Source organism: Prionailurus bengalensis, chromosome E1 (assembly GCF_016509475.1).
Source record: "Prionailurus bengalensis isolate Pbe53 chromosome E1, Fcat_Pben_1.1_paternal_pri, whole genome shotgun sequence".
Classification (NCBI taxonomy): domain Eukaryota; kingdom Metazoa; phylum Chordata; class Mammalia; order Carnivora; family Felidae; genus Prionailurus; species Prionailurus bengalensis.
The window spans coordinates 55,330,349-55,355,755 of record NC_057347.1 but is presented as its reverse complement, the minus strand read 5'-3'; the positions used below and the strand labels follow the sequence as shown (position 1 = coordinate 55,355,755).

The window sequence follows — 25,407 nt, the reverse complement described above, 5'->3', positions numbered from 1 at the left end:
CCACCATGGCTATACCTCTCTGTCCTTGCCCACAATGGGAAGATTGCTGCTTCCTCTCCATGCCTCTCTTTCCGAGAAGACCTCTGCTGGGAGGGTGCCAGGCTGCTGTCACTCTGGAACAGATGTGGTTTGTTGAGCCGAATGGGATGGAAACCTGCCCAGGACTGCTGTGGGGAGCCATTAGTGGCAGGGCTCAGCGTGAACCAGTTTGATGCCTACTGGGATCCATCGTATTTGGACTCAGCTGTTAAGCTATTGGTGCCTGGATTGAAAAGGGCAGTGGTTTCCCATCCAGTCCCTCCCGCCTTCCCTGTTTTTCTTCTGGGAGGGAGACCTAGTTGGGCCCCACCCTAGCTCTTACCTCTTGGGCTCCACCCACTCACCGGGAGATGATTTTAGCACACTTTAGGGTGTGGGATCTAGGATTGGTTGATGGAGGATAATGGGATCAGCGCCTTATCTGCACTGCAGCCCTCGGTGTGGTGAGCAGGGGCTCTGCAGCTGGATGGGCTGTGCTGGGCTGGGCCCAGAGGCTGGCTCTGCCGTATTTAGCTGGTTGAACTTAGGCAAGTTGCATATTGTTGCTAGGGCTCAATTTCCCCATCTCCAAAATGGGGATAATGATGGTATCTATGGCATTGAGGCTGTGGTGATTATACGGAATCACCTGCATGAAGCACTTTAGGTGGTGGCGGAGCACACAGAAGCCCTCAGTAAATTTCCACTCACTTGATCCTCACCACACCTTCATCATCATCATTATCAACGGTATCATTGTAATTCTGAATCCCCTTCTTGTAGGGTGGTGTGGGGTGGAGGGTACAGCCGGTTCTTGAATTTCTTTTCTTTTGTATGGAAGAACTTCCTCTCTGCTTCTTCAACCTAAACCAAACCCGTCAGACAAGTCAGTGGACACCAGGAAGTGAAACCAGCCAGCCAGTTTCTCTCACCTGCCTGCCAGCTGGAGATGGGGGGAGGGGCAGGGGCAGAGCCTGGCATCCCCCTCTCCGCTCCCTGGGTTTTGGGTAGACCAGGCCGTGCCCCTAGGCAGCCAGAGCACGGGCTGGCAGGGCAAGATGACGGAGGCATGTAAAAACTGCAGACCTCTCTGCGGAAGGAGGGGGAGGTACTACGGGAGCTTTCTGCCTCCCCTACCCTAATTCCTGGGGTCCATGCCCCTCTTGTTTAGAGGAGCAGATAAGGACTAGGTAGGATACGCTCCGTGCCGTGCCAAGCACTCCCTATAGGTCACCTTAGTTTATCCTCATAAGCTCACCCGAGGAGGCAGCTACCGGGATTGGCTGCGACCCACAGGGGAGGAAACGTGGCTCTGGGAGGTCGAGTCACTAACCTATGTTCATGCAGCTGGTGAATGGCAGGGTGAGGATTTGGGGCCAGACAGCCTGGGACACAATGGGGGAAAGGACAGAGGGGTTGGGACGCAGGTTATATATATATGCAGGCAATAGTAGGGGCCTGACTTCTCTTACTCTAGAAGTTTGGAAAGACCCAGGGGCCTGAGCCTGTGGGTGTGGGGTGTTCCAGCTAAAGTAAATGGCAGCCGAAGCTGTTGAGTGGCGTTTCTGAGCCTAGCACCTGGGCAAACGCTGCCCCATCACTGTAGCGGGGGCACCTGTAGCCAGAGTTTGGTAGCAGCCAGTGCTGATGGATTTTCACCCTCTCCTTCCCCTGGTTCCCTCTTGCGTGGCATTCCTGCCTGTGTTTTTCCAGCGTTCGTGGGCACAGGGAGAATAGAGGCCTGGCAAGGACAGTCACTGGCCACACCCCTGGAATTCTGGCACCTTGCCCTTCAGAAGCACAGAGCCCAGGCCAGGGAGTCTGGCGCCGCAGAAACACAACCAGAAAGCTTTTACTGAGATAGAAACGGGCAAATACCGGAATAGAATACTGACATGCTCCCCTCCGGTGGGAAGCTTGGGGTCCAGTAGCTGTTGCACAGAGCCCCTCTGATTGGCCTGCTCCTCTGGGCTGGCTCCCCACCGCTGCAGGCTGTTCTCCTGCCAGGTATGGGGCCCCCACTTCTGTGTTTTGTTAGAAAGTGCAAGTTGGGAAAGAATCCCCAGTTTTTGTTTCCTCGGGTTTTAAACAGGTGACTCCTCCTTGGCACCCAGTATTCGCTGGCAGGTGAGAGTTTGGTGGCCGTACCAGCCCTTGTTTCCTTGATAAGGCTGCAGGTGTCGGGTTCCCGGGCAGGGCCAGGGCTGGGGCCAGGCTGGCACGTGGGATCATGGCTCGGCAGCCTCCTCTCCAGCTTCTCCTCCTCGTCTCTGTCCCTCACGATGGGCTCATGGGCCGCACTTGGACCTTCCTGCCTCTGCGCTCAGGGCAGCAGCAGTCCCTGCAGCAGCAGCAGCAGGCGATCAGCAGCAGCACCAGCACGGTGGCTGGGGGGTTAGGAGAGAGAAGCAGAGAGCACGGGAAGCTCAGGCAGGGAAGAGAAAGAACATACGCCTTACTTCTAAATAAAGTCCTCCCGAGGTGTGTGGGAAGGGCCTTTAGCCAGAGATCTGGCTTCGTCAGAAATACTTGAGAGTCTGGCAAGAGGTGTCGACCGTCCCCGTGCCAGCCACTAGGCACTGACCTCCCTGTCATGCCGCCTCTGCTGCCCTGAGCTTCTCTCCCTTCACCCCTGGCTGGGATTTGGGGTTGCCTCTGCACCCCATCAGCAAATTGTCAAGGATTCGGGAAATCCTCTGGCTCCCCCCCAGGGACATCTGCCTCTCCTCTGTCTGGGGGACACCCAGCCACCTCGGCCAGCGCTCTGGCCAGCATTGTGGTCTCACCTTTCCCGGATGCCAGGAAGAACCAGGGGCGCTGGGGAGAACGTGAGAGCCTCAGCTTACCTGTGAAAAGGAGGATGACCGAGAAGGCCGCGATCTCCACAGGCTCGGCCTGGGGCAGCTTCTGCAGCTTGAGCAGCAGCTTCTCGCCCATGGAGCGCATCTCCTGCACAAAGTTGGCGGCTGCCATGGTGCATCGGGCTCCTGCCGGGCTCCTGCCAGGCCTCACCGGGACGGGGCTGGGAGTCCCCACCCACCTGCAGCCAGTGGAACGAGTTAGTCGGGTCTCACCCCTGTACCCCTGGTGGCTCATGACTGGGGAGGGAGCCATCAGGGCCCTCCACCCAGTGGTGGCCCTCAGCCCCCACCCACCTGGCACCACCCGGACTGAGGGAGGCTGGTGATGGCAGGGAGCCTGAGGCCCTGCCGCCGGAGGCTGCGTGGCACTGCCAGACACAGGAGAGGTCTGCCAGCTGGCCACGGTTGGCCAAGGTTTCCGACCTCGAGGTGGGGTGGCTTCACTGTCCTACTCCTGGGTTTGCTGAGCGCCTTGGGCTGGCACGGCTCCCCTGGTGACTCCTGGGTCCTTCAGGACTTTGGTGCCTCCCCTGGGTTCCCAGTGGGGAGACCGGGCTTTAGGATTCCAGCCTGGTGCTCTTGCCTTTCATCATATGTGGGGCAGAAGGAGTCAGGCTTTTCCTCGAGTGGGCACATGGGGCTCCTGGCAGGGGTCAGCTGGGTGAGAACTAACTGGGGGAGGTGGTCTGAGCCCCTCCAGGGCCCTCCACTTCTCCCACCAGCTCAGTTTCTTTACTCATATGGTATTCTTTGAAGAGGCAGAGATGATGCTGTGTACCCTGCAGTTTTTCCCCAAGGAGGCCTCTCGGGACGGGATCACACATCCCATGGCTGGTTTACCAGGTCCTCCTCTGCTGGCTCAGACCTGCTCCTCTGGCCTGACCAGGAGAGTCCCTTGTGTCCCCACCCTCGCCCCAGGTATGTAGCAACTCAGCCTTCCAGGTGATGACTGAGAGCCTCTTCCTGTCTAAGGGTGCCCAATAGGCTGACGGTGAAGGTCCAGGCTGAGTCTGTGAGTTGGGCCAGCTGTACATCAGGAGTTTCTTTCCCCTTCTGCCTCCCCTGTGGGCATGAGGGAGCCAGTGCCTCTTCAGGGATGGACCAGGGACAGCCTGGTGCCAACCCAGCCTGAACTTGTTCACCAAGGCAGCTCTAATCCAAGGGAGCGTAACAGGTGGCCAAGGTCTTGTGCCAGACCTCAGGATCTAATTACTGCCGCCTTGTCCTGGGTCTCAGCCAGGCAGGTTCTTCCGAGATGACTGCAGTTTTGGAAGCTGGTCACTCCTGGTACTATCGCCACAGTATAGCTGTCTTAGAACTGCTTTGAAGGTCATCTGCTTGAACCCCCTACCCTGTACCTGGCTCTCTGCACTCCCTCTGGTGTGCAGCCTTTGCTTGAGCCCCCTCCGGGTGAGATGGGGAGTCCCATCTGCTACGGCAGCTTGCCCTGTTCCTCCTTGGAGCAGTGCTGATCGTTGGAAGGTGGAACCCCCTCCTGACCTCGTTGGTCCTGCCTGTGGTCACACAGGATGCTTCTACCCCACCTTCTGCCTCATAGTCCTTCCGGACCTGGATGGCAGCTGGCATGTGCCTCCTATGTCTCCTCTTCCACGAGGTCGCCTGCACCCCGTGGAACATTGGGTCATCCTGGATTTGAATGCCTGCCCCTTTCTGCTTTCATGACGTGGACGCGTCACTTTGTCTCTTTGAGTCTGTTTCTTTTCCTCATCTTACATAAGATGAGATAGCCATCCTTCAAGGCTGTTGGGAGGATTGACACCCGGAAGCACAGCGGCAGGAAGCACAGATCCTGGCACACGTTTGTGCCCAGCAGGTGGGCTTCCCCTCTTGCGGTGTGTGTCTGTGGAGACGGGGGTCTGGCCACCACAGGAAGCCTTTGGGGACAGTCACACCCCCACCCTGTACACCGTCAAAGACCCTCCCCAAACACCTTGGGGAGTTTCGTCTGTGTCTTTCATTCCCAGGATATTTGTGGTATGTAAGGTAAAGGAAGGTGGGGGGGCGGGAGGGGGCAAGCTGGAGATGGGAGCTGTATTTTAAGCAATGTTGGGGGTAGCCGGCAGATGATGGGTCCATGGAGGATTAGAGGGCTTCCTGTCAGAAGTGGGAGTCTCCTGTTAGAGCCTTCTATCTTCTCTTATGCCCCATCCCGGGGTTAGCACATTTCTGTAAAGGCGATCAAGATCCCAGTTTTCAAGTATACAAAGAGGCAAGAGATCCTAGAATCCCATGCGTCATTCATTCCTGCCTCCCTTTACATATGGGAAACAGTGATTCCTCTGAGGTTGCACAGCAGGATGGGGGCCTAGCCAGGCTCCCCCTACTTCCCCATGCTGTCTCTTGATGGAGACCTGTCTCAGGCAGCCTGCTCTGTGGCTCGCAAGGTTAAGTCAGCCCACGGAGCAGCTTTCTGAGGACACTGCCCTCGCGGTGGGCCCAGTGCAGGGACGAGGGCCCCGGAACTCTTTGAACTCAGGTGTGCTCTGCACGATCAGCCCCATTCCACGCTCAGGAGTCTGGGGCACTGTCTTTATTCAGGCACATCACTCACGAGGCCAGGGCCACACCTGTTCTTTGGGAACCACATGTGACTTGTTGCCAAAGGGACAGATGGCACGTGTCTGTCTCAGGTTCACCAAACTCCTTCCCGGGCATGGTGCCCCTCTTCTCCGGTCACATGGAGCAGCGCCCCCCTTCTTTGACCGACGAAGCTGGCTTGCACAAGGAGGGCAGTCCCCTCTCGTTCCGGAGCCTCTCTGCTCATCCACTTCCCGTTTCCAGGAGAATATTCCTCCGCATTCCTGGAGGAGGGAACAGAAGTGCCAGCCAAGGCCCTGGGGGAGAGTCTGCACAGGGCTCAGGAGTTGGGCTCCTCTTCTCCTCCCCGTCTACACTTGGTCTGGCGTTTTCAGCCTGTTTGGCCCCGTGCCTGCATTGCCTAATGTAGCAGCAGAGACTCCTTGAAAGAGGAAGCGGGCGGAGGCCAGCCGGGCAGCGGGAGCTTTGTCACTTGTGCTTCCACATCCAAAGCCCCGGGGAGGGGTTATAGAGGGGAGGCCTCCACTTGTGAGCGAGAAGTGGTGTGGGGACCCTGTCGGTCTGAGGGGTGTGATCTCCAGAGCAGGGAGGAGGCAGGTGGAGCCGAGGTTGCTCTGCTGTACGGGAAAGGTGGACTTTGTCGATCAGAAGCTTCGGCTCTGAAGTCGGCCATCCTCCGGGTGTTGTGTAGTGGGGATGCTGCAGTCACACCCAGGGGCCCAGGCCCCGCTCCGGGAGGAGTGCCCGTCCACACAGAGGCAGGCCGTATGGCTGCGGACAGATGGCATCATGCTTCTGCACCCAGGGTGCCTCTGGTGAGCTGAATTGGCAAGCTGTACCAGCCCTGGGGTCTCACCCAGGGCTGCCCACTGCTTCCGTCCGTCTGTGAACTGGAATGGAGCCACTGGGCGCTGATGTTCTGCCCCAAAGGCTGAAGGGGAACGCCCTTTGTTTTCCAGTTGATGTTTTGCCATTTCCAGCTCGGGCTTGAGCAGAAGAAGCCTTAGTGGGGCCCGTGGGAGCTGGAGGGGCCTTGTGCTCCTAAGAGGGAGGAGGCACATTCCAGCAGGTCCCAGGCGCTCTTCCCAGTGGGCTATTTAAAGCGAGGCCCAGGGGGTGCCTGACGCCTGGTGCCCAATATAACCAGCAGTCGTCAGGTGACCCTGCGGCATGTTCCTTGGCCATTGCCCTGTGGGGAGTGAGTGTTCCCAGCTGTGGTCTGGGGAAAGCGGGTGCTCTGAGGCTGGCTGCCTCTTATCTCTTTTACTTTCCCAGGTTTGGAGGGAGGAAGGCAGGGAAGCCCAGAGGGGTACTGATAATTGTACGTATCAGTACGTATATACTGATATTGTATATATCTTTCTGGTTTATCTCGCTCTGCCAGACTCCTTCCAAAACTGTACTTCCTGCCCGTGAATCAGGGAAATCCTAGTCCCTGCCGGCCCTGTGCTCTGGAGTACTTTGGTCAGAGGCAGCCAAGCAAGTGACTTCCCACGGCCCCGGGAAGAGAGAGCAACCTTGGCTGCCTGCATGGCCCTTCCTGGAGCCTGTGAAGGGTGCTCTGTGGCTGGAATGGCAGCCAGTGGAGGAGGGAAAGTGAGCAGGCAGAGATGAAGGCTGGAGGGGCTGGAGGGACCAGAAAACATTCCTTTGTGTGGCATCTCCTGCCACAGGGAGCCTTGTGACAGGGCACGCGGGTGACATGCAGGCCAGACAACTGCCATTTGGTACTGAAGCTTCCCTGTTTCCTCCTTGCAAAACTGATACTTCAATTCCAGAGGCCCCTTGTGGAAGAGAACAGGCGGCAGGCGGGTGTGTTTGTGACTGATAAGTGGTGTATCGGTGGCTCAGGGCCCCAAGGGTTTCTTGCTCTGCCCCTGTCATTTTGTCATGGAAAGTTGTAGCCACCCTTGCTCCACAGGGCATTGTCTTGTTTGAGAAACAGCTGTCATGAGGCAAACTGACAGTTGTGGCAGATTTTCGGTGTCTGGGGGCCTGACCAGCAAGGCAGAGATGTCCACTGTGCACTGACCACATCAGGCCTTCAGACGATGCCCCTTTCTGCCTTGGCTCCAAGTTGGGAAGTAGCTGCTTGAACCCAGAGCAGTCCTGCTTTCCAGGACCGGAGGAGGCACCTCCGGCTGCTAGCGATGGTTCCCGTAGCCCCAGAAGCTAGGTATCACCCTCCCGTTCCAGCTCAGGGCCTGGGTTCAGGGGACCCCATCCACGTATGTCCTGTGGCCGCAGGGACTCTGATCCCCGCCCGCACGCCTGCCTGGGCCGTCTTACAGATCAGAGCCAGCAGGGGTAGCCCTGGGCTCACCACTGTGCCCGTCCCTTACCCAGTCCTGTCTGCTGCCTCCAACACAGGCCAGCGCCTGTCCCCTCTCTGCCTTGCATGGCCGTTTTTGCAGGGCATTAGCCTCTCCAGCCACCGACTCAGGCCAAATCTCACAGACTCTGCTGAGCCAAGAACACTTGGACTGATTCTTGGTTTCCACTTTTCCCTGGATTGTTGTTTTTCTTTCCTAGTAGATACTAGTTTGTTTGCTTTGGGGGAAACATCTGGGGGGCGGGGAAGGGAGACTTTAGCCCTAGTGTGAGGACAAGAAGGCAGGAGGAGCAGGCAGCCTCCGTTCATGGGGCCCTGCCCAAGCGGGCTGCTCCCGGGGCTGCTAGAGAGCCATGCTGGGGTCAGCATTCCAATGGCGTGTTGCAGGGCCACATACCGGGTGCGTCCTTCACCGGCCTCAGTTTCACCATCGCCTCCTCCTCCACCCCACCTTGGGTTCAGGGTCAGGCCCTCATGTTTCTGGCACAGCATTTGGAGAGACCTGGGGGGTCGTGGGATTCTAAATGGAGGAGATTCTAAATGGTGCTCCAGGGAGGAGCACCCAGGCTTGGCTCTGAGCTAGGAACACCTGGTAATGAGCGGGCCAAGCCCCTCTCAAGGGGTGGCAGCTGCCACTCTGATGCAGGACACAGATGGGCAGAGCTGCTGTGGGTCCTGCCACATCCTGAGGGGCACGAAGTGGCGGGGCAGACCCTGCCCTGAGCCTCCTCTGCTGGGAGAAAGCAGGGACAGAGGGCTCTGCCTTGATCCTGGGAAAAAGGGAGGCCCAGAGAGCAGACAGCCCTTCTCTCCCAGGCCAGGACAGCCAAATCCCTTGTTTAAGCCCCCTGAATAGAAAAAGCTTAAACTAACTTGCAGAGTAAGCAGGCACTCGGGGCCCCTCTGCCTGCTCAGCAAGCAGGGAGGAAAGCACTCTGAGCAGAGAGCTGCAGCCTCAGCCTGTGTCCCTCCAGTGCTGGGTCCCCACAAAAGAAGGGAGAGCCCAGATTGAAATGGGGCTGTCTGGAGACTGACCGAGTGCACCCCCACGAGCCCCTGTGATCGTGCTAGATTGTGGCTCTCCACCCTTGGGGCAGGGGGCCCTGGCTGGCCCCCTCACCCAAAATCTGTGGCCGGCACCACTCACCTGGGAGCTCAGGTGTTGGGTTGAGGGGCAACCGCGGATGCTGGGGAGCCCGGCAGCCTCCCTTGCCTGGCTTCGCCCGGCCACCACCTCTTCCTTCCTTCTCGGATGCCTCTTTCCTGACCCGCTGCTGGGCGCCTTCCTCAGAGGAGTGGAGCTCCTGGCTGCTGACAGCCAGCTGCTGTCTCGGCCTCAGCTTTTTTGTTGTTGGTCGTCCTGGAGATCCAAGTGTCAAATTACAAGGGGCGGCCACTGAAGCAGGGGAGCCAGTGCCACCGCTGCCCCTGCCCAGCCGAGTGAATCCCTGCTGGGACCTCCGCGGGTGTCTTCAGACTCCTCTGTGGCTGCCCTGCCCCTGGGAGGTCTGCAAGGGCGAACCCGTCTCTTCTGTGCCTCCTCTTCCTCTCCTCTCCCTCCTGGCGGGTGTGTGCTAAGCCGTCGTGGGCTGGGCCTGGGCGGAGAGCTGATAAAAGAGGTCGGCTCTCTTTTTCCCTGGCAAAGATGCCCTCTGGGAGGCTCCACCTGAGCCGTGGAGTGAGGAGGGAGGGACGCCCCACAGCGCTCAAGTTCTTTGGCTCCCTCCCTACCCTCAGGAGGGGTTTGAGCCCATCCGCCTGACCAGCCAACCTGTCTCTCTCGAGACTCCCTGGCTGGTCCCGCCCTCTGGCCCCTCCTAGGAAGTAAATAGTTGGGGGAGCTGCCGGACCACCCACGAGGCCAGGCCCTTGGGGAGGAACTTAGGGGTGACTTGAGAATGGCCTGCTTGCCGGGGGAAGTGTCTGGTGCTCCACCACCCCAGGAGGGAGGACACTGCCGATGTCCTTCTTTCCAAAGAGTGCTGGGGCTGTCTCTTCATTCCTGGCCCTGGCCGTCAGGGACCGGCTCCAGAGCTCAGTGGCTGGCAGGGCCCTTTGACATTTGGTTGGTTGTGCCACCCCAGCAGACCAGGCTGTGCCCGGAGCAGGACAGGAGCAGGACAGGAGCTGACCCCAGCCCGCATCTGTGAGCTCTCAATGGAGCCCTTTGAGTGTGAGCACAAAACCCCAGTGAATCTGGGCTTGAGGGAGGGTGGGGGGGGGGGGGAAGGAAGCCAACCGTGTAGCCACACCACTTGGGTGCCGGAGCCTCCCAGAGGCTGGACAGGCGGCCACTGTGCAGATGCACAGACTGGCAGTGGAAGGTGTCGCATGTTGGTTTTAGGATTGGCAGGAACAGCGCCCCCTGGTGGCTGCCTGGGCCTCCTTGCCATCTGCTGCCTTCAAAGCTGCCTTCTCTAAACAAGGCAGCCAGACCCCACTTCCTAGGATCTGTGTAACATCAGCTCTCATTCCTGGTGCCTGTCCCTTAGGGTCTCAGCTCCTCAAAGTGTTTCTTGGCGGTGCTCACATCGAGAGGCATTCTGGCCGGAGGGTGACACCACCTATTCTTGTCCTCGGGACATGGCGCCTGGACAGCCCTGCCTCTGCTGCCCAATCTCTCGTGCTCTCCCACCTCCTGCTACATTCCTGTGGCAAGACTGGCCCTTTGCAAGGGCCATGATTAGATCTGCACCCTACCCCCCACCCTGGGGGCCTCTGCACCTGTCTCAAGGACCAACTGTGCCCCACTCCTGGGAGTCAGAGACAGCTGGAGTCTGGTACCCCAGCAGCGGGGCCGTGGCAGTGGAGTTGAGGTGCCGGGCGATGTGACGAGACTCCTGCCAAGGCTGGTCTCCCATTGCCCTCAGCAGTGACCAACATACGCTGGCAGCTCTCAGTGCTGCTGGTTCCAGCTCTTGGGCGGTCCCCCGGCCCGAGACTGCGTACGCACGCACAGTCTTCTTGGGGACAAGGAAGAGGCCGTCAAGAGATGGCAGAGCCGAGTGCTGAGGCTGGGGTAGGGCTACCTCGTGCTGGTCCCTCCCTCCCCCACCTCCGGGCAAGGGTGAAGGTGCTAAAAAGAACCCTTGTTGTGTGTGCCAGGCACCACGCCCCACGCCCCGGCCATGGAGCCGGCGCTCTTGCCGCGTCTCACAGCCAAGGACGTGTAGGCTTTGGGAAGTCAAATGCCTTCCCTAAGGAGGCAGCCTCAGCAGCAGAGTCAGCATCTGTACCCAGAGCTGGAGCTATTCCCGGGGCACCCCACTGCCAGAGGACAGAGCACAGAGCGGGAGGCCGGGACCGAGGGGAGGAAGCCATAGAGAAGCAGGACGGAGTGGGGGTCCCACCCTGTCTTCTCCGGATTCCCCCATATGTTATACGACCTTGGGAACACTTCACCTCATTGCCCTCATCCGTAAAATGGGCAACTAAATGGTGCCTTGCTTGTCAGGCTCGCACAAGAGGAGGCGTACGAGATGCTGAGTGTGGTGCCCAGCACGTAGCGCTCCTCAGACAGAGTTTAGGGAGCGGGCGAGTGAACACTGGCCTGTCTGGGTCCCTCACCCCTTGCCTCTGTTGTGCTGCCTCTGCCAGGTGCCGCCATGCTGCCATCGCCAAGTACTTTGGGGATGCGCCTCCTGCCTGCACCAAGGGCTGTGACCACTGCCGGAACCCTGTGGCCCTGCGGAAGCAGCTGGAAGCCTTGGAGCACAGAAGCAGCTGGAGCAAGACTTGCATCGGGCCTTCCCAGGGGAATGGCTTTGACCCTGAGCTGTATGAGGGAGGCCGCCGGGGCTATGGGGGCTTCAGCAGGTGAGGGGCCGTGGAGTCAGGGGCCCCCAACCCACTGCAGATAGGCTGGCATTCTCCTCCTCGTGCCAAGGCCAGACCAGAGGCGCCCCGATGTCGTAGTTCACCCCTTGCCCCTGGGGGCCGTGGTGGAGCCAGGAGCTTGATGCTGCTGCTGGAGGCCAGGCTCTCGGAGACAACCAGTGCCCCGCTAGAGAGGCATGACAGGAGGGCAGAGCCCAGGCCCAGGGCTGCTCACGCCTAGTCTGTCCCCTAGGTATGACGAAGGGTCTGGAGGCAGTGGGGACGAGGGCAGAGACGAGGCCCACAAGCGGGAATGGAATCTCTTCTACCAGAGACAGATGAGCCTACGCAAGGTGAAGGGGATGGGGGCCTGATGGGGTCTCCAGTGGCCCCCCGTTCACACTCTTTCGGCCCCTACCCTGGTGCTGGATGGGGGGCCATCCTGCAGCCAAGCAAGATGCCTCATAGGCCCTTCATGTCACCTTCCAGGGCAAAGACCCCAAGATAGAAGACTTCGTACCTCCAGGTCAGTACCGAAGTGTCCTCAGGGACTTTGGGGCTGTTCCCAGGGTGTAGATGCCTCACGGTGGGCTGGGGACTCCACAAAGCAGAAAGTAGAGTGCAGTGACCCACCCCTCTTCCCCACAGATGAGGACTGTCCCCTGAAAGAGGCTTCCAGCAAGAAGATCCCCAGGCTCACTGTGAAGGTAAGAGGTGGGCAACTCTGTCCCCCAGACTCCTCCCCCAATCTTAAGGCTTGAGTGACAAAATTCCTTCCCCTGTGTAGGCCCGTGAGCACTGCCTGGGGCTTCTGGAAGAGGCTCTGAGCAGTAATCGCCAGGTCACAGGGACCGCCGATGGGTGAGTGTCTCAGGTCACGGAGGCCTAGGAGGCTTCTCCGAGCCCTTGTTCCTTTGCAGACCACAAGAGCCCCCATCCCTCCTGGCTTACTTACCCCCTCCCCGGATCGTGACGCATCCTGCTCCCAGTGGCAGCAGGTCTCACTGCCCCACCAGGGGGCAGGCTTAGCTAGGACTAAGGGGCTGCTAGCGCCTGCTGAAGGGCAGTAAGCCACAGGGTGCCCAGAGTCCGGGTTGGAATCCCTGTGCCCAAGGCCAGTCCCACCAGGCCGTGAAGCCATCTCCAGGGTCCCCAGATGGAATCCAGCAGGAGCTCAACAGAGAGAGGGCTCAGGCCCCCCTGACGCCTTATGCTTATTCTTACCCTCAGACCCGATCTCCAGCCCAGGGCTGTGGAGCTGGAATATGAGATGTTCCGAAATGCCAAGGTGGCCAACCTGTACAAGGCCAGCGTGCTAAAGAAGGTGGGCCCAGGCAGGGTACGCTTATGGGCTAGGGTGGGAGAGGCGGCCCCTCTACCTTCCCAGGCTGTCTGCCTGCCCCCTGCAAGGCAGCCACATACACAGGGGAGCCTGACCTCCCGTCTTTGCCAGCTGAAGATGTTTCTAGCCAACCCCTTGAGGACTAGAACTTGTCCAGTGTCCAGTGACCTTCAGCCACAGGCCCCAGAATCCCACCTGTGGAAAGCCTGGGTTGGGGCTTTCAGGAGCTAGTGGGTGCCACGGCATCCCAACCTGTCCATGACTCAGGTGGCCGAGATCCACAGAGCCTCCAAGGAGGGGCAGCTCTATGACGTGGGAGGCGACACCAGAAGTCACAATGCCCAGGCCCAGCCCCCAGAGCCCACCGAGTATGACATCCGGCCGGCCTCCCAAGTGTACTCGGTGAGTGGTGTCCTGGCATCCACCCCAAACCTGGGTCTGGGAAAGGCATCACTTCCCCTTGTCCTCAGCCACAGTATGGCCACTGGCCCTCTCTGGGCGCCGTAGCCCCGGCCCTAGGCACCCTGGGGCAGGCCCTCCAGCCTCCCTGCCCTCCCAGCTGTACCTCTGCAGCCCCCACAGATCTTCTCTCATCAGCCTGACCCCCTAGCAGTGTCCTGCCTGGTTTCTCCCTCCTCCGCTCCCAAGAGCCATTCCAGACCAGCCCGTGAGTGTCCTCGAGGACCTGGTGGTCAGAACCCTCTCTCCTCTTCTTCACAGCCGAAACCCAAGCGAGTGGGAGCTGGTTTTCCCAAAGGCTCCTGCCCATTCCAGACGGCCACTGAGCTGATGGAGAAGACGCGGGCCGAGAAGCAAGCCCCCCAGCCTGTGCTGGGAGGTGAGCGGGAGCTCCCCAGCCAGCCCCGCAGCCTCCAGAGTGAGGACTGCAGTGAGTGCCTCCCGAGGCCCAGAGGAGAGGCCCCTGGAAGCAGTGCTCATTGTGGGGGGTCCTCCCCTGAGAGGAAGGCGACAAGTCCCTCTAAGGGCGGTCCCCTTGCCAAGGCCCGGGCCAGCAAGAAGCAGCAGCTCCTAGCCGCAGCAGCCCTCAAAGATTCTCAGAACATCGCCCGCTTCTGCCAAAGGGCCAAGAGCCCGTCTCCCCTCACCTCAGCACCAGGGACAGGAGGTGCCAGCCTTTCCCGTGAGGGAATGCGGGGACCCCCAGCAGTCCCAGAGAAGTGTGCAGGGGAGGATGGAGCCCTGGGGTGTTTGGCTGCATCCCCCCAGACCAAGGAGTGCACCAGTGAGAGGTCAAGGTAAGGGCTCTGATAGTTCTGAAATTCTTTGGAATCTCTTTTGCTAACTGGATCTCTGAAGCCCTGGCCAGGGTGTGCTCTGCTGGGCCAGCTGAGCTGAGGGTGCAGCTGGTGCCTGGAGCCCTTGACGCCTGCTCTCCTCCCTGGCCAGGTCCTGCCCACCCAGAAACCAGGGGTCCCCTGAAGGCCAGCCCACCCCCACGAAGGAGACGCACACGGGCAAGCGGCCCAGAACCCAGCAGGTACTGACAGGGATGAGACCACAGGGGAGGAGGCCTACAGACCAGGCTGGTGTCTGCTCTGTTCTCCCGATTAGGGATTTGGGGAAAATTCCCTCTTTTTACATCCCAGAGTTAGATGGGCTGGGCTGGAGGGAGCCAGCGGATGCTGAGGCCCAGTCTTCCAGAAGGAGGGGAGGGGCCGTGACAGGGAGCCCGAGAGTGATGCTCCATTTGGGTCCTGCACAGGAGAGCCCAGAGAACCAGGCTCAGAAGAGGCCTTGCCTCTCAGCCAACGCCTGCATCTTAGCTGAAGCTGAGGACAGCATCTCGGCCAGCGATCAGAACACCTTGAACCCTACAGCCCAAGGCTCCTGTCCTCTCCCAGTCCCTGGCATCTCCCTCAAAGAGGCTGCAAATGTTGTGGTCAAATGCTTGACCCCTTTCTACAAGGAGGGCAAGTTTGCATCCAAGGTAGGGTAGGTGGGTGGATTCTGCCCTCTCCTGGGCCTGGGATACCTGGGCGCAGGACAGGTCCTACCTATAGCCAGGACAAAGTGGGGCGGAAGCAGGCTAGGTCCTAAGGCCGGCTGCCTGCTTCCCTGGGTCCGCCTTGCCCTTGGGTCATGGCTATGGGCCACTGGTGGGGGCAGGGCAGGGGTCTGCACCCTTTGCTCCTGTCACCCTCCGCCTCCAGGAATTGTTTAAAGCCTTCGCCCGCCACCTCTCACACTTGCTGACTCAGAAGACTCCTCCCGGAAAGAGCGGTGAGTGCCTGCATCACCAGGCCAGGGAGCATTTGCGGGGCTCGGTGGTGGGGAGGGGACTGGCCCTCATGTTCCCCTTCTCAAATCTGTAGTAAAGGAAGAGGCCCAGCATTTCATCAAGCAGTTTTTCCATGGCCGGGCCCGGTGCGAGAGTGAAGCTGATTGGCACGGCCTGTGTGACCCACAGAGATGACCGGCTGCTGCCCACTAGGGCCAGAGTGCTCCTCCGGCCTCAACCGGGGGCCAACCTGGGCCTCGCTCAGGAATGGGAAGGTGGAAAGCCCGCAGCCATCAGGAGCATCCTCTTTGCTCAGGGTCCCTCCCCCCTCCAACCATGCTTGCTTTGGAGATGGCCCCAGATGCCTCCTAAATCAAGGTCGGAGGCCAGAGGCCAGTCACCTTTCTGCTTGCAAAATCTGAGGTCTTCTTCCTCCTAGCCTCCCTTCCTCTCTTGGCTGGGTTTTCTGAGCCAGATCCCCAGGTTAGGAGGTAGTGGGGCGGTGTCGCTGCTGCCAGGGGAACAGGAGGAAGGCGTGGTCCCTCCACCTCTTATTAACAAGTTGTAAGCCCGGGTGAAGCCCACCCGGGTGAAGCCCACCCGTCTGAGGCGTTGGCCCCTTCAGGTCCTGGGCCACTCCCCCCTTCCCTTGCGAGGCCAGCTTCCAGGCTGGCCCTGGGTGCAGAGCTCAGGAGAAGGGCAGCCTCCACACCCTGCGCTCTGCTCAGTTCCTGGTCAGGAAGGCCGGGCCGGACTGAGACGTACCTGAGAAATAAAAGTCCTGTTGGTTTTGACACCCCTCCCCCGCCAAACACAAACACAGCCTTTTTCTCTTGGGAGTTTTATTTCCTCAGCATTTGCTTCTCCCAGGCCTGGGATCGTTCTGGTGTTGAGCCAGGGCCTGGCACCATACGGGCATCTCCCCCAGGGTAGGCAGCATCAGCTGCCCAGGCGAGTTCCTGCAGCCCCCACTCCGGGAACCCCCAGGGGGGAGTCTTGCTACTCTCTTTCCCAGTTGATGTCACCGTAGTAGCTCCTGCCTCATGGCCTCCACGTGGGCCAGGAGCTCCGTGCTGTGGGAGGTTCCAGAACAGCCGGGGGTGGAGGGGGGGGGAGTGGAGTCCAAACCAAAATGGCCTGATGGCACCCAAGGGAGACCCTCCCAGTCAGACTTGGATGTGGCAGGGGCCCCTTCCTCGTCTCCTCCCCTCTCCCCCTCTTCTTGGGGGAGGCCAGCCGTTAGTGGGAAGCAGTGCCGCTGTCCTTCAGGAAGGCGATGGTGTGCTTCAGCTCCTGGGCCTGCCAGGGCACAGGCACATGAGGACAGGGCTCCCCGCTCTGCACCCCCCCCCCCCCCACGCCAGGCCTGGGTCACGCGTGCGCTGCCTTCCCAGGATGTCATCGGAGGCCCTGGCCGCTCACCTTCACCAGCTCAAACCAGATGGTCCGGGGGTTGTCGGCAGAGCCGTAGTTGAGTTCCAGGCCAGGGGGCCCATCACTCTCCAGGGGGCTCAGCAGGTGGAGTCTCTGCAGGTCCTTCAGGGCGACGGAGCAGTACAGTTTCTGGGGGCAGTAGAGACAGCAGAGCTTGGACCCTCTCGGGAGGGGTCACCGTGGATGGTGGGAGAGTGGCGCAAGGTGCTCAGGCCAGCATCGGGGCAGGAGCCTGGCCCACCTGGGAGCTGGGGTCCATGAGGATGAGGTGCTGGCGGTTGAGTCCCAGGAGGCTGGGTCCGGGCAGGGCCAGCTGACTGACCCGCAACACCACATAGACGGTGTAGCCAAAGAGGGGCAGCTGGCTCACAGCCTCTGGGAAGGGAGGGGCCGGGATAGGAGTTCTGGTCACTGTGGCCCTGGGACCTGCCCGACGGCCTCCAGGTTGGATGAGCGAGGCAGGGCAGGTAGAGAAGCTGCCCTGCACCTTCACCCCTTCCCTTCACGGTCTCCTGCTCCGGCCCTCGCAACCCCCAGGGCCCCAGACCCACCAATGAAGCTGATCTGTGCTTCTTGGGAGCTGCATGCTTGCATCCACCTCAACTCCTGTTCCATCAGGTTCTTTATGGTTGACGTGCTCACTAACCGTTGCAGCGGCTTTGGCAAGTAAGCCAACAGGTCTTGCCTACGACACAGACTGGTCAGTCGAGGCTGGGTGTACAGCAGGTGCTAAATAAACGAGCAAGGCTACTACAGGCAGGTGAGGCTGGGAATCCGGTCTTACGAATGACGTCTGGGCCCTGCCCTTGAGGAGCTTGGGATGGGGAAGTCAGGTGTACACAGCCTCCACTACTCCAGGCCCATCACACTGAGGCCAGGAAGGTGCAAGTTGAGCGGCCTTGGCCTTGGAGGACCGGGTGGGGGGCCGAAGGAGAGGCCCTTGGGTGCATGCTGAGGTGGGCCTCGGCACCGGCAGGGACGAGGGGTGACGGGAGGTGTGGGGCCACCCTCACACTCACTCTGACAGCCGGTCCTCTTGGGTCTGGCTGCGGTGCTGCAGGGCGGCCAGCCTGGCCAGTTGGGCGTTTGCCTGGGGACTGACCAACAGCTTCCCCTGGAGATAGTCCCGCAGCACCTGAGGAGGGACAGCAGTGAGGGGAGGGGACAGCTGTGCCTCAAAGCCCCCACTCGGTGGTGGCTCCTGGGGCTCGAGCTCGGTCCTGTCACCATCTCTTCTCCAGGGGAGGGAGGCTTGGAGGTCCCTCACCCCGGCAGGGGCTTGCTTGCAAGTTGCTGCCCGGGGCTGGGTGGGGGCCAGGGGTGGCAGCTGACCTGCTTGTAGTGGGTGGTGATGTAGGTGGGGTGATCGAAGTGCAGCTGGGTCTCCCAGCTGAGCCGCCGGCTGTGTAGGCTCACGTCCTGATCCAACACGCTGTTGAGGTACTCGTGGGGCCACAGGGGCCGCACCAGCTCGCCTGAGTGGGGAACCCAGGTCCACAGCTTGCCCTGCCGTCCAGGGTCAACCCTGCCCGCAGGCCTGCCAGCCCCAGCGTGGGAACCTGCCTCGCTCACGGGCACACAGCTGGCAGGTAAGCCACCTCCTGGAATCCAGCCTGCCCCCCCTCCCCCGCCGATTTCTCCCCAGGCAAGGGGCTCACCTTCCTTTTTGATGAGGAAGAGGGCAAATTCCTGTATTTCCTGGGGGTCAGTGATGCCCATCTGCCGGCACAGCTCCTCCAGCACTTCTGCTGCCACCTGGGCACAGAGACAGGGCCATGGGGGGGCAGGGGACTTGGGGGGGGGGGGCGGTCCCGATGCCACAGCTTTCCCATCTCCTCCAGCCCTTCTTCCTCAGCAGCCCCATGCTCACCGTGAAAGTCTGGATACTGGTTTTGTAATCCAGACCCCCTGGCAAGTGAATGAGAAGTGAGCGGACTGCTTGCCCTTTCTGCCAAGACAGATTGCAGGGTCAGTCTTCCAGTGGCCAGAGGCCCCAGCTTCCTATCCCCCACCAGGGAGTCCCAAAATGCCCAGCCACCTGTACCCCCCTCCCCCCCAGTACCAGGAAAGCCTGAATTTCAGCCGGAGAGGGCAGCCGCCGGCGCCCCCCATATTTGACTGTGTGCTGGAGGTGCTCCTGGCTTTTCTGGGCCAGCTCTGCAGAGGGGAAGCAGGATGGGGTCACAGGCATCTCCAAACCCCTCGCCAAGCTGTTGAGACCCCAGGCTGGAAGTCCCTCCCATAGGCACCTTGGCTTGGGCCTGAGTCCTGCAGAAACTTGGTCACATAGGGCATCAGCGTGGTTGACGGGGGGAAGAAGCCTGCGAGGAGGCTGAGGAAGCTCCAGCCACGAGCACAGTGTTCCCTGCGGGGCAGAGAGCATGGGCTTCAGGCTGGCCAGATCCCGGCCTCAGCACCGGGCTGTCCTCCCTGCTCCCCCTGGCTCAGCATACTCACTGCTGAGGGTGTCCTGTGACCTGTTTGATGACTTGGCAGTAAATCTCATCCCTGAGGTTCTCCTCCCGACACAGCTGTGGGGGCAGGGTGGCATGGGGTCTAAAGTCAGGGAGAAATCCTGCTAACGGCCACGGGCAGGCGGCCAGCTCTTGGTCTTTGTCACAGCTTGTGCCCGAGTGGTCACTTTCTAAATCACTGTTTTCGTCTGCTTATGGGCTATGCTCGGCCCTGTCTTCTCTGCTGGCTCCCCTTATCCTTGACCTCTAGGGAACACCGTGCCCTCGGGCCTCTCTCTACGCGCCCTGATGATCTCAGCTGCTCCCACCTGCTGTCTGCCAGTGCCTGCCTCCAGCCTAGACTTCTCCCTTGAACCCAGGCCCCCTGCTTGGAAGAGTGGACCCCAGATTTCACATGCCCAAAACATTCCTGCACCAGCCCAGATCTGCTCCTCCCTCGGGCTCTGCCCAGGGCCTCGGTGACACCCTTGGCCCCTCTCTGTCACACCCCACATATAATTCATAGCAAACCCTGTTGCTCTGAGCATTTTCCCCTCTGCTGCTACCTGTGGGCTCAGCCAGCAGCACCGCCCTCACCTGGTGATCGTGGCCATAACCTCCTCTGGCCCTTACACCCCCCTGGGAGGGGTGGCAAACAGCCAGAGCCACCTCAAAGTGTAAGCCAGTCCCTCTGCAACCTCCTCGAGTGCTCCTCCTCTTGAGAAATCAGAGTGCCAGTAATAGCCTACGATGGCCTGCCATGACCTGGACCTGCCACCCCTCCCAGGCCTTATCCTCCACCCTGACCTGGCTCGCTGGGCTCCAGCCATGCTGGCCTTGCTGGTGCTAGAGACTCGCCCTGATCAGGACCGTCACCCCTGCCCCTCTCTCCGCCTGCATGTGTTGCCCGGATGCACACGTGCCTCTCTCCCCGGCTTCCCTCAGATCGCTGCTCCGGTGTCACCTTGTCACCAAGCCTCTGCATTGTAGCAGCCCCTTCCCTGCTGTGTCATTCCCCACAGCACTTTGAACTCTTGGATACATTGTGTCATGGTTTTGCGACTGTCCTCTCTCACCAGATTGTAAGCTCTGCGAGGACCTGGCCTGCTTGGTTCACGGCCATGCCCCCAGCATGTAATGGGGACTCAGTAAATTTTGGATCATTTGAAAGACTAGTGGCCAAGGGAAAGGGGAACTCACTCAGGCCCGGGCATGAAGACCGGAACAGACCCTTGGGCACGTGGTACCCGCCCCCGACCCCCAACCAGCTTTCAGCACACAAGCTTTAGCTTACCCTCAGCAGCTCGTAAAGGAGCTCCGACTCATTCTTGCCCCGGGGCTTGGGCTGGTCCTGCATGAACTGCATCAGAACTGCAGGCAGGAGGAGAAGCTGGTGAGCTGGGTGGGGGGCCTGGCCCTGGCTCCTGTCACCAGACAGGGCTTTCCCCATCGTCTCCTGCCTTGCTCTCGAAAATGCACGGGAGCCAGGCAGAGCAGAGCAATCTCCACATCAGCGATGAGGAGACAGGGCTCTGAGAGAGAGGGGTGCCGTGGGCACCTGTGGCTGCATACGGCCCAGAGCCCGCTGAACATACTGCTGCCTGTCTGTCCAGACCATACGCGACCCGCCACTCCTTGGGTGTGTGCAGAAGGAGGTGAGGGCTCTGAGGTACAGTAACCACCAGCGAGCTTCCCTGAGTCGACAAACTCGAGGAGGGAAGGAGACCTGGCACCTAGGTCCAAGGCACCACGGATATGGGGACACAGGGTGCTGTGGCCACTCACCCTGGAAGCTTTCCACAGCCTGCCTGTTGGCATCCTCATCACTGAGGCTGATGAGCGACTCTTGTATGGGAGCCTGCGGCCAAAGAGACTGGGTTGGGGGTCTGTGGGGGCCAGAGGGCAGATCCGCTGGCCCGCCTCCTCCCCACCTGTCTCCCTCACCTTGGTGTATTGCACCAGGCTGGCCATGGCCTTCTTAGCATCTCCATGTGTCTGGTCCAGCCTGAGGGGGCAGAGGGGAAGACAGCCCTGCTTGCTTGTCCCCCCCCCCCCCCCCATCGCAGGCTGTGTAGGGAGAGTGCTAAAAGCACGGGCCTGGTGGCTCTGAGCAGGAAGGCCTACTTCCGGGAGACTGAGGATGGGCAAGCAGAAGGGTGGGCCCGGGACACTCACAAGGTCTGAGGCTTCCGGAAGTGGTTCAGGGCAAATTCCTGCATGGTGTAGTTGTGGGATTCCGTGGACAGAGAGAGGTAGGCCGCAGACTGGGTCGAGCTGGTGGCCTCGGAGTTGTCACTGTGTGTCCGGCTCCGGGGGTGGGCATGGCGCTGGGAACGCAGGGCGTCTCATGCCACCCGAGTGCCCACGGGCCTGTCCAGAGGCCATGCCCAGCCCCCACCCAGCCCAACCCAGGGAGAGCAGCTGGAGGGAGCACACCACCAGGAGGGTCAAGAGGTGTTTACTGAGCATCTTCTAGGGGACCACTCCAACGCTGCGAGGGAACACAAAGGCCATACGGCCCAGGCCCTGCCCGCAAGGAGCTCACAGCCTTGCTGAGGAGACCAGGCAAGAAATTGGGAGAGGGCAGAGGGGCAGCATCAGACCAAGCACCACCTGCCAGGCGGCAGGTGGACCTGGCCACTCAGGGGCAATCAAGCCCTTTGCTTCCTCGACTCCTAGTTAGGCCTCGCCTTCCCCCCGCCGCCTCCCCCCAATCTTCCTCACCTCCGTGGCCCTCTCCCACCGAGCCAGCCCCGGCTCTCCGTGCTGCAGCTGACTCATGTGCCGGCCACTCCTCTCTGGCGAAAAGGAAAAGTCTGGAGCAGCAGCTGGCTGAACCATGTTGGCGGGAAAGAGTCCAGAACGGCCCCCGGTGGAGCCGAACTGCCAGCCTGGAAGGCACCCAAGGATGGTGGCTCACCCGCCTGGCCCCTCTGCCCCTCAGAGGCTCTGCCAGGGGCTGCCCTCCCTGAGCCAGCCACCCTGCTTGCCCCCCAAGGATACCGGGCTCCAGAGTGGCCACTGGCAGCAGCTTGATGAGGTCCCCACGGTGGAAGCTGAGGAGGCTGTGGTCATCGGTGATGTAGCTTCGCAGGGCGATGACATAGCCAGAGTCCTGCAGGCAAGAGGGCGGGCAGGTAAGGGAGCCAGGCTGCCTGTAGCCCCGGTCCTGCCCGCCTCACCTGCTCCCCCTGTTGGCCTCGCCCGCCACCCGGCACTCCAGAGTTCCGAGGACCCCTGGTGGCTTGAGGGAGCTCCGCTGACCAGCCCCTGCCCCCACCCAGCCCCCTGCCCAGCTTGTGCTTGCCTTCTTGAGCTTACTCAGGAACAGCTCAATCGTGGCCTTGATGGCACCTGCCCGGGCCGTGTGCAACACCAGCTGCTCAGCCCTTAGTGACAGCTCCAGAGTGGAGCTGCCCAGGCACTCCACGCCCAGCACCTCAGCAAAGCTGTGCACAGGTGGAGGCATGAGCTGGGAGCCCTCTCACCCCGGGGGCCATCCACAGCCCCGCCCCCAGCCCAGGTTCACCTGTATGAGCAGAGAGTCTTCAGCTGGTTGAGGTGGACGCTGGGGCCTTGGGTCACCTTGAGCAGCCTCAGCCCCCGGTGGGACACGCCCAGCAGCTGCACGTCATTGCTACTTTCATCCTGCCCGGAAGGAAGGTGACAGGCTCCCGGTTCCCCACCGCCATCCAAGATGCCCCGGGGGGTCCTTCCATTGTGCCCACCCCACCCCCAGCTCTCATCCCTGCCACAGAGGCCCACACAGGCCACGCTAGGAGCCAGATTGTGGTACTGCCATCCCCAGCCCTACGTTCAGCCTCATTGACCGAGACAGGGAAGATTCGGGAGAAATAATTGGCCCAGTTGTCCCGAGCGGCCACCACGATGCGCTTCTTGACGTTGTCCTCGGTGGTACTGAGCGAATCTAGGCCCACATCCAGGTCTCCTGTGGGCAGGAACGGCCCCAGACTGTCCTCAGGCTCCTTCATAGGGGGACCCCAGAGTTTTCTCCCCCCCCCCCAGCTCTTCAGCTCCCCAACTCCAGGGTCCCTGGACCCTACCCAGTAGCTCTCTCATTTTGTGCCGCTCATCCTGGGAGATCCGGATGCAGGACTCGGCAAAGGTGTCCCTCAGGATCTGGGGGGCAGAGCCAAGTGGTCACCACCAGATCCCAAAGCCAGAGCTCACCGTGGAAGCAGCCACATGCGGAGGAAAAGCTAAAGAGCCCCATGGGCATGGGTGGAGCAGGGAGGGACGTGGGACTTCTGAGCCCAGGGCCACCTCCACCTGGAGCTCCCACTCGCCTCCCCACGGCCACCTGCATGAGCCACCTGCATGAGCGGGCTGCTGTTCCTCAGTCACCTGAGATAAATTCCCCCTGAAGGAACAGAACCTGGGGGAGGCTGCTCTGGAATTTGGGGGAAGAGCTAGGGTCCTGGGAGCACTCAGCGGTGGCAAAGAAGCATCGGGGAGCGTCTGCCGGGTGCCGGAGCCCATGTTGGGGACTGTATACGCTTGATTTTGCATCCTCCTTACAAGCCAGTAGTGGTCCTTACTCTTAGGGAGGTTAAATAAAGGCAGGGCTCGAAACACAGCACCTGCCCCATTAGTACTGCTGCTCTCCTGCCTCTTGCACTGACGGTAACCTGGCCCAGACGCAGGAGCAGTCTGTCTGTCCATGTTGCAGGTGGCCCGGGCCCTCACCTGCTCACAGAGGAGCCGGAGGCAGTAGGGATGGCTGAAGTTTTCCCGGGGGTAGAACACCTGTCGGAGAGCATGGGGATGGAAAAGAGTTGGCAACGGTGCCCCTCTTTGGCCCCCCCCACTTCCTCTCAGACCCAGAAGGAAAACCAGGCCTGAGGAGGTGGGTTGTGGGGAGGCAGCCCCAGTGTTCGTGTGCTGGGCCCCCGCCCACCACCTGCCACCCCTCCGCGGCGGCCAACGCCCCACCCCCCGCGCCCACCTCCTTGCGTAGGAACAGCCTCCAGGGCGCACCGACGTAGGAGAAACACACGCTGCCAGAGGGCACGAGCAGCTGGGTGGAGACCCCCTGGTCCCCCATGGGCTCCATCAAGCCTGGCAGAGGGAAGGGCCAGAGAGCTTCAGGCGAGGAGCTGCCAGAGCCCGAATGGCAGGGATATGGGGACAGAAGACCCTCACCTCCCTGGGGCCCTGCGAGGGCTCTGCCCACTCGACCTCTGCTGCCTCCGTCCTGCCCATGTCCCATTTCCTGCCTCCGTCTCCAGCCCTCATCTTCCCTGCTGTCCTTCACCAGGTCAGCAGGGCCACTAAATTCCTGATGGAGCTGCCAGGTTTGTACTGAGGACACCACCCTGTGACAGTCCCTCAGGGCCACATGGGCGCCAGGAGTGCCCGGGCCCCGCCCTGGATGGGAATGAGGAAGCTGGGGCTCCAAAGTCCCGAAGCCTGAGCACCCCGAGCGGCCGACCTCAGCCTTGAGTGCTGACAGGCCGCTCGGAACCCAGCCGTCTCAACGAAGCCCACCACCGAGGGACAAGAGGTTCCTCACCACGGGGCTCCGCTGAAAGGGTCCCTGGTTCCCCAGGCAGTGGGGGCGCTGGAGGAGGTGGGGGTGCATGGGCAGTGGGCGGAGTCTGGCCAAACAGACCCTGGTCCTCCTTGATGGAGTTGGAGGGCCCAAGCTGTGTTGGGACCTTGGGTCGAGGGGCCACAGGTGGCGGGGGGCCCTTCTTTGGGCTGGGGGACAGCACCTGGAGAAGGCACAGAGAATTTGCACAGCTGGCTCTAGGGGTGAGGCTAAATTTGCCCCAGAGAGCCTTGGACTCCCAAGGTGAGAAGCCATGCCCTGGACAGGATAGGGCCTCACCGATGTGGATGTGTGGGCACCACTGATCCCCAATTTAGCCAGAGCCTCATCCTTGGGGTTGTTTTTCTTCATGAAAGACGTTGGGGGCCTCCTGAGAGAAGGAAGAGGTCACGAGTCCACAGGGTGACTCCCTGGGGAGTGGGCAGCCCTGGTCACCCCCAGGACCCACCTGGATGGCTGCACTGGCACAGGAACAGGGCCCGGGCGGCTCTGGTACATGCGGATGATGTTGCGGATCTCCCTGCTGGGCTCTGCCCGCCGTCGGGGCGCGGGGTCCGAGCTGCGGACCAGGTCTCTGTCCTGTGCGGGCTCTGGATCAGCACCAGGCCCCGCCTCCTGGGCCGGCTCAGCCTCAGCCTCTCGTGCGGCTTTGGCTCCCCCTCGTGCCAGTGGCTTCTTCACTATAGGGGGAGGAGGAGGGGATGGCACTGGCCAGGAGAAGGAACAGGTGAGACCCTGTGCACACCCACAGGGCGGGCCCTGCCCACCCCCCGTGTTCCCC

General features: G+C 60.9%; 3 protein-coding genes across 4 annotated transcripts in view; 1 reads left to right on the top strand and 2 right to left on the bottom strand.

Moving 5' to 3' along the window:
- RECQL5 (RecQ like helicase 5) overlaps positions 1-15,989 on the top strand; it is a 35,320-nt gene extending 19,331 nt beyond the window's left edge. The window contains exons 9-20 of the mRNA XM_043585293.1: positions 11,368-11,586; positions 11,840-11,939; positions 12,076-12,112; positions 12,235-12,293; positions 12,374-12,447; positions 12,817-12,910; positions 13,196-13,330; positions 13,649-14,184; positions 14,336-14,426; positions 14,652-14,876; positions 15,100-15,169; positions 15,262-15,989. Of these exons, the coding sequence (XP_043441228.1) occupies positions 11,368-11,586; positions 11,840-11,939; positions 12,076-12,112; positions 12,235-12,293; positions 12,374-12,447; positions 12,817-12,910; positions 13,196-13,330; positions 13,649-14,184; positions 14,336-14,426; positions 14,652-14,876; positions 15,100-15,169; positions 15,262-15,362 (1,741 nt within the window). The 3' untranslated portion in view covers positions 15,363-15,989. The remainder of the gene's footprint in view (positions 1-11,367; positions 11,587-11,839; positions 11,940-12,075; positions 12,113-12,234; positions 12,294-12,373; positions 12,448-12,816; positions 12,911-13,195; positions 13,331-13,648; positions 14,185-14,335; positions 14,427-14,651; positions 14,877-15,099; positions 15,170-15,261) is intronic.
- SMIM5 (small integral membrane protein 5) lies at positions 13-9,512 on the bottom strand. Of its 2 annotated transcripts, XR_006297975.1 has the most exons (4): positions 8,918-9,512; positions 2,865-3,058; positions 1,897-2,405; positions 13-882 (listed from the first exon to the last, which is right to left on the bottom strand). XR_006297975.1 is itself a non-coding variant. In XM_043585298.1 (3 exons), the coding sequence occupies exons 2-3, from the start codon at positions 2,989-2,991 to the stop codon at positions 2,296-2,298; spliced, it is 237 nt and encodes a 78-aa protein (XP_043441233.1). In that variant the 5' UTR covers positions 2,992-3,058; positions 8,918-9,512; the 3' UTR covers positions 1,839-2,295. The 2 variants fall into 2 exon arrangements, 1 of the variants encoding a protein (XP_043441233.1); XM_043585298.1 differs by lacking the exon at positions 13-882 and having other exon boundaries at positions 1,839-2,405.
- Positions 15,990-15,992: 3 nt separating the features above from the next.
- MYO15B (myosin XVB) overlaps positions 15,993-25,407 on the bottom strand; it is a 32,890-nt gene continuing 23,475 nt past the window's right edge. The window contains exons 39-64 of the mRNA XM_043582651.1: positions 25,075-25,333; positions 24,906-24,996; positions 24,588-24,789; positions 24,021-24,133; positions 23,762-23,821; positions 23,119-23,194; positions 22,885-23,003; positions 22,584-22,702; positions 22,362-22,503; positions 22,058-22,169; positions 21,779-21,945; positions 21,230-21,381; positions 20,999-21,059; positions 20,840-20,912; positions 20,349-20,425; positions 19,059-19,132; positions 18,851-18,966; positions 18,664-18,758; positions 18,472-18,549; positions 18,260-18,356; positions 17,934-18,076; positions 17,621-17,736; positions 17,153-17,286; positions 16,843-16,976; positions 16,590-16,730; positions 15,993-16,466 (exon numbers count right to left, since the gene is read on the bottom strand). Coding sequence (XP_043438586.1) covers positions 16,407-16,466; positions 16,590-16,730; positions 16,843-16,976; positions 17,153-17,286; positions 17,621-17,736; positions 17,934-18,076; positions 18,260-18,356; positions 18,472-18,549; positions 18,664-18,758; positions 18,851-18,966; positions 19,059-19,132; positions 20,349-20,425; positions 20,840-20,912; positions 20,999-21,059; positions 21,230-21,381; positions 21,779-21,945; positions 22,058-22,169; positions 22,362-22,503; positions 22,584-22,702; positions 22,885-23,003; positions 23,119-23,194; positions 23,762-23,821; positions 24,021-24,133; positions 24,588-24,789; positions 24,906-24,996; positions 25,075-25,333 — 3,011 coding nt within the window. The 3' untranslated portion in view covers positions 15,993-16,406. The remainder of the gene's footprint in view (positions 16,467-16,589; positions 16,731-16,842; positions 16,977-17,152; positions 17,287-17,620; positions 17,737-17,933; positions 18,077-18,259; positions 18,357-18,471; positions 18,550-18,663; positions 18,759-18,850; positions 18,967-19,058; positions 19,133-20,348; positions 20,426-20,839; positions 20,913-20,998; positions 21,060-21,229; positions 21,382-21,778; positions 21,946-22,057; positions 22,170-22,361; positions 22,504-22,583; positions 22,703-22,884; positions 23,004-23,118; positions 23,195-23,761; positions 23,822-24,020; positions 24,134-24,587; positions 24,790-24,905; positions 24,997-25,074; positions 25,334-25,407) is intronic.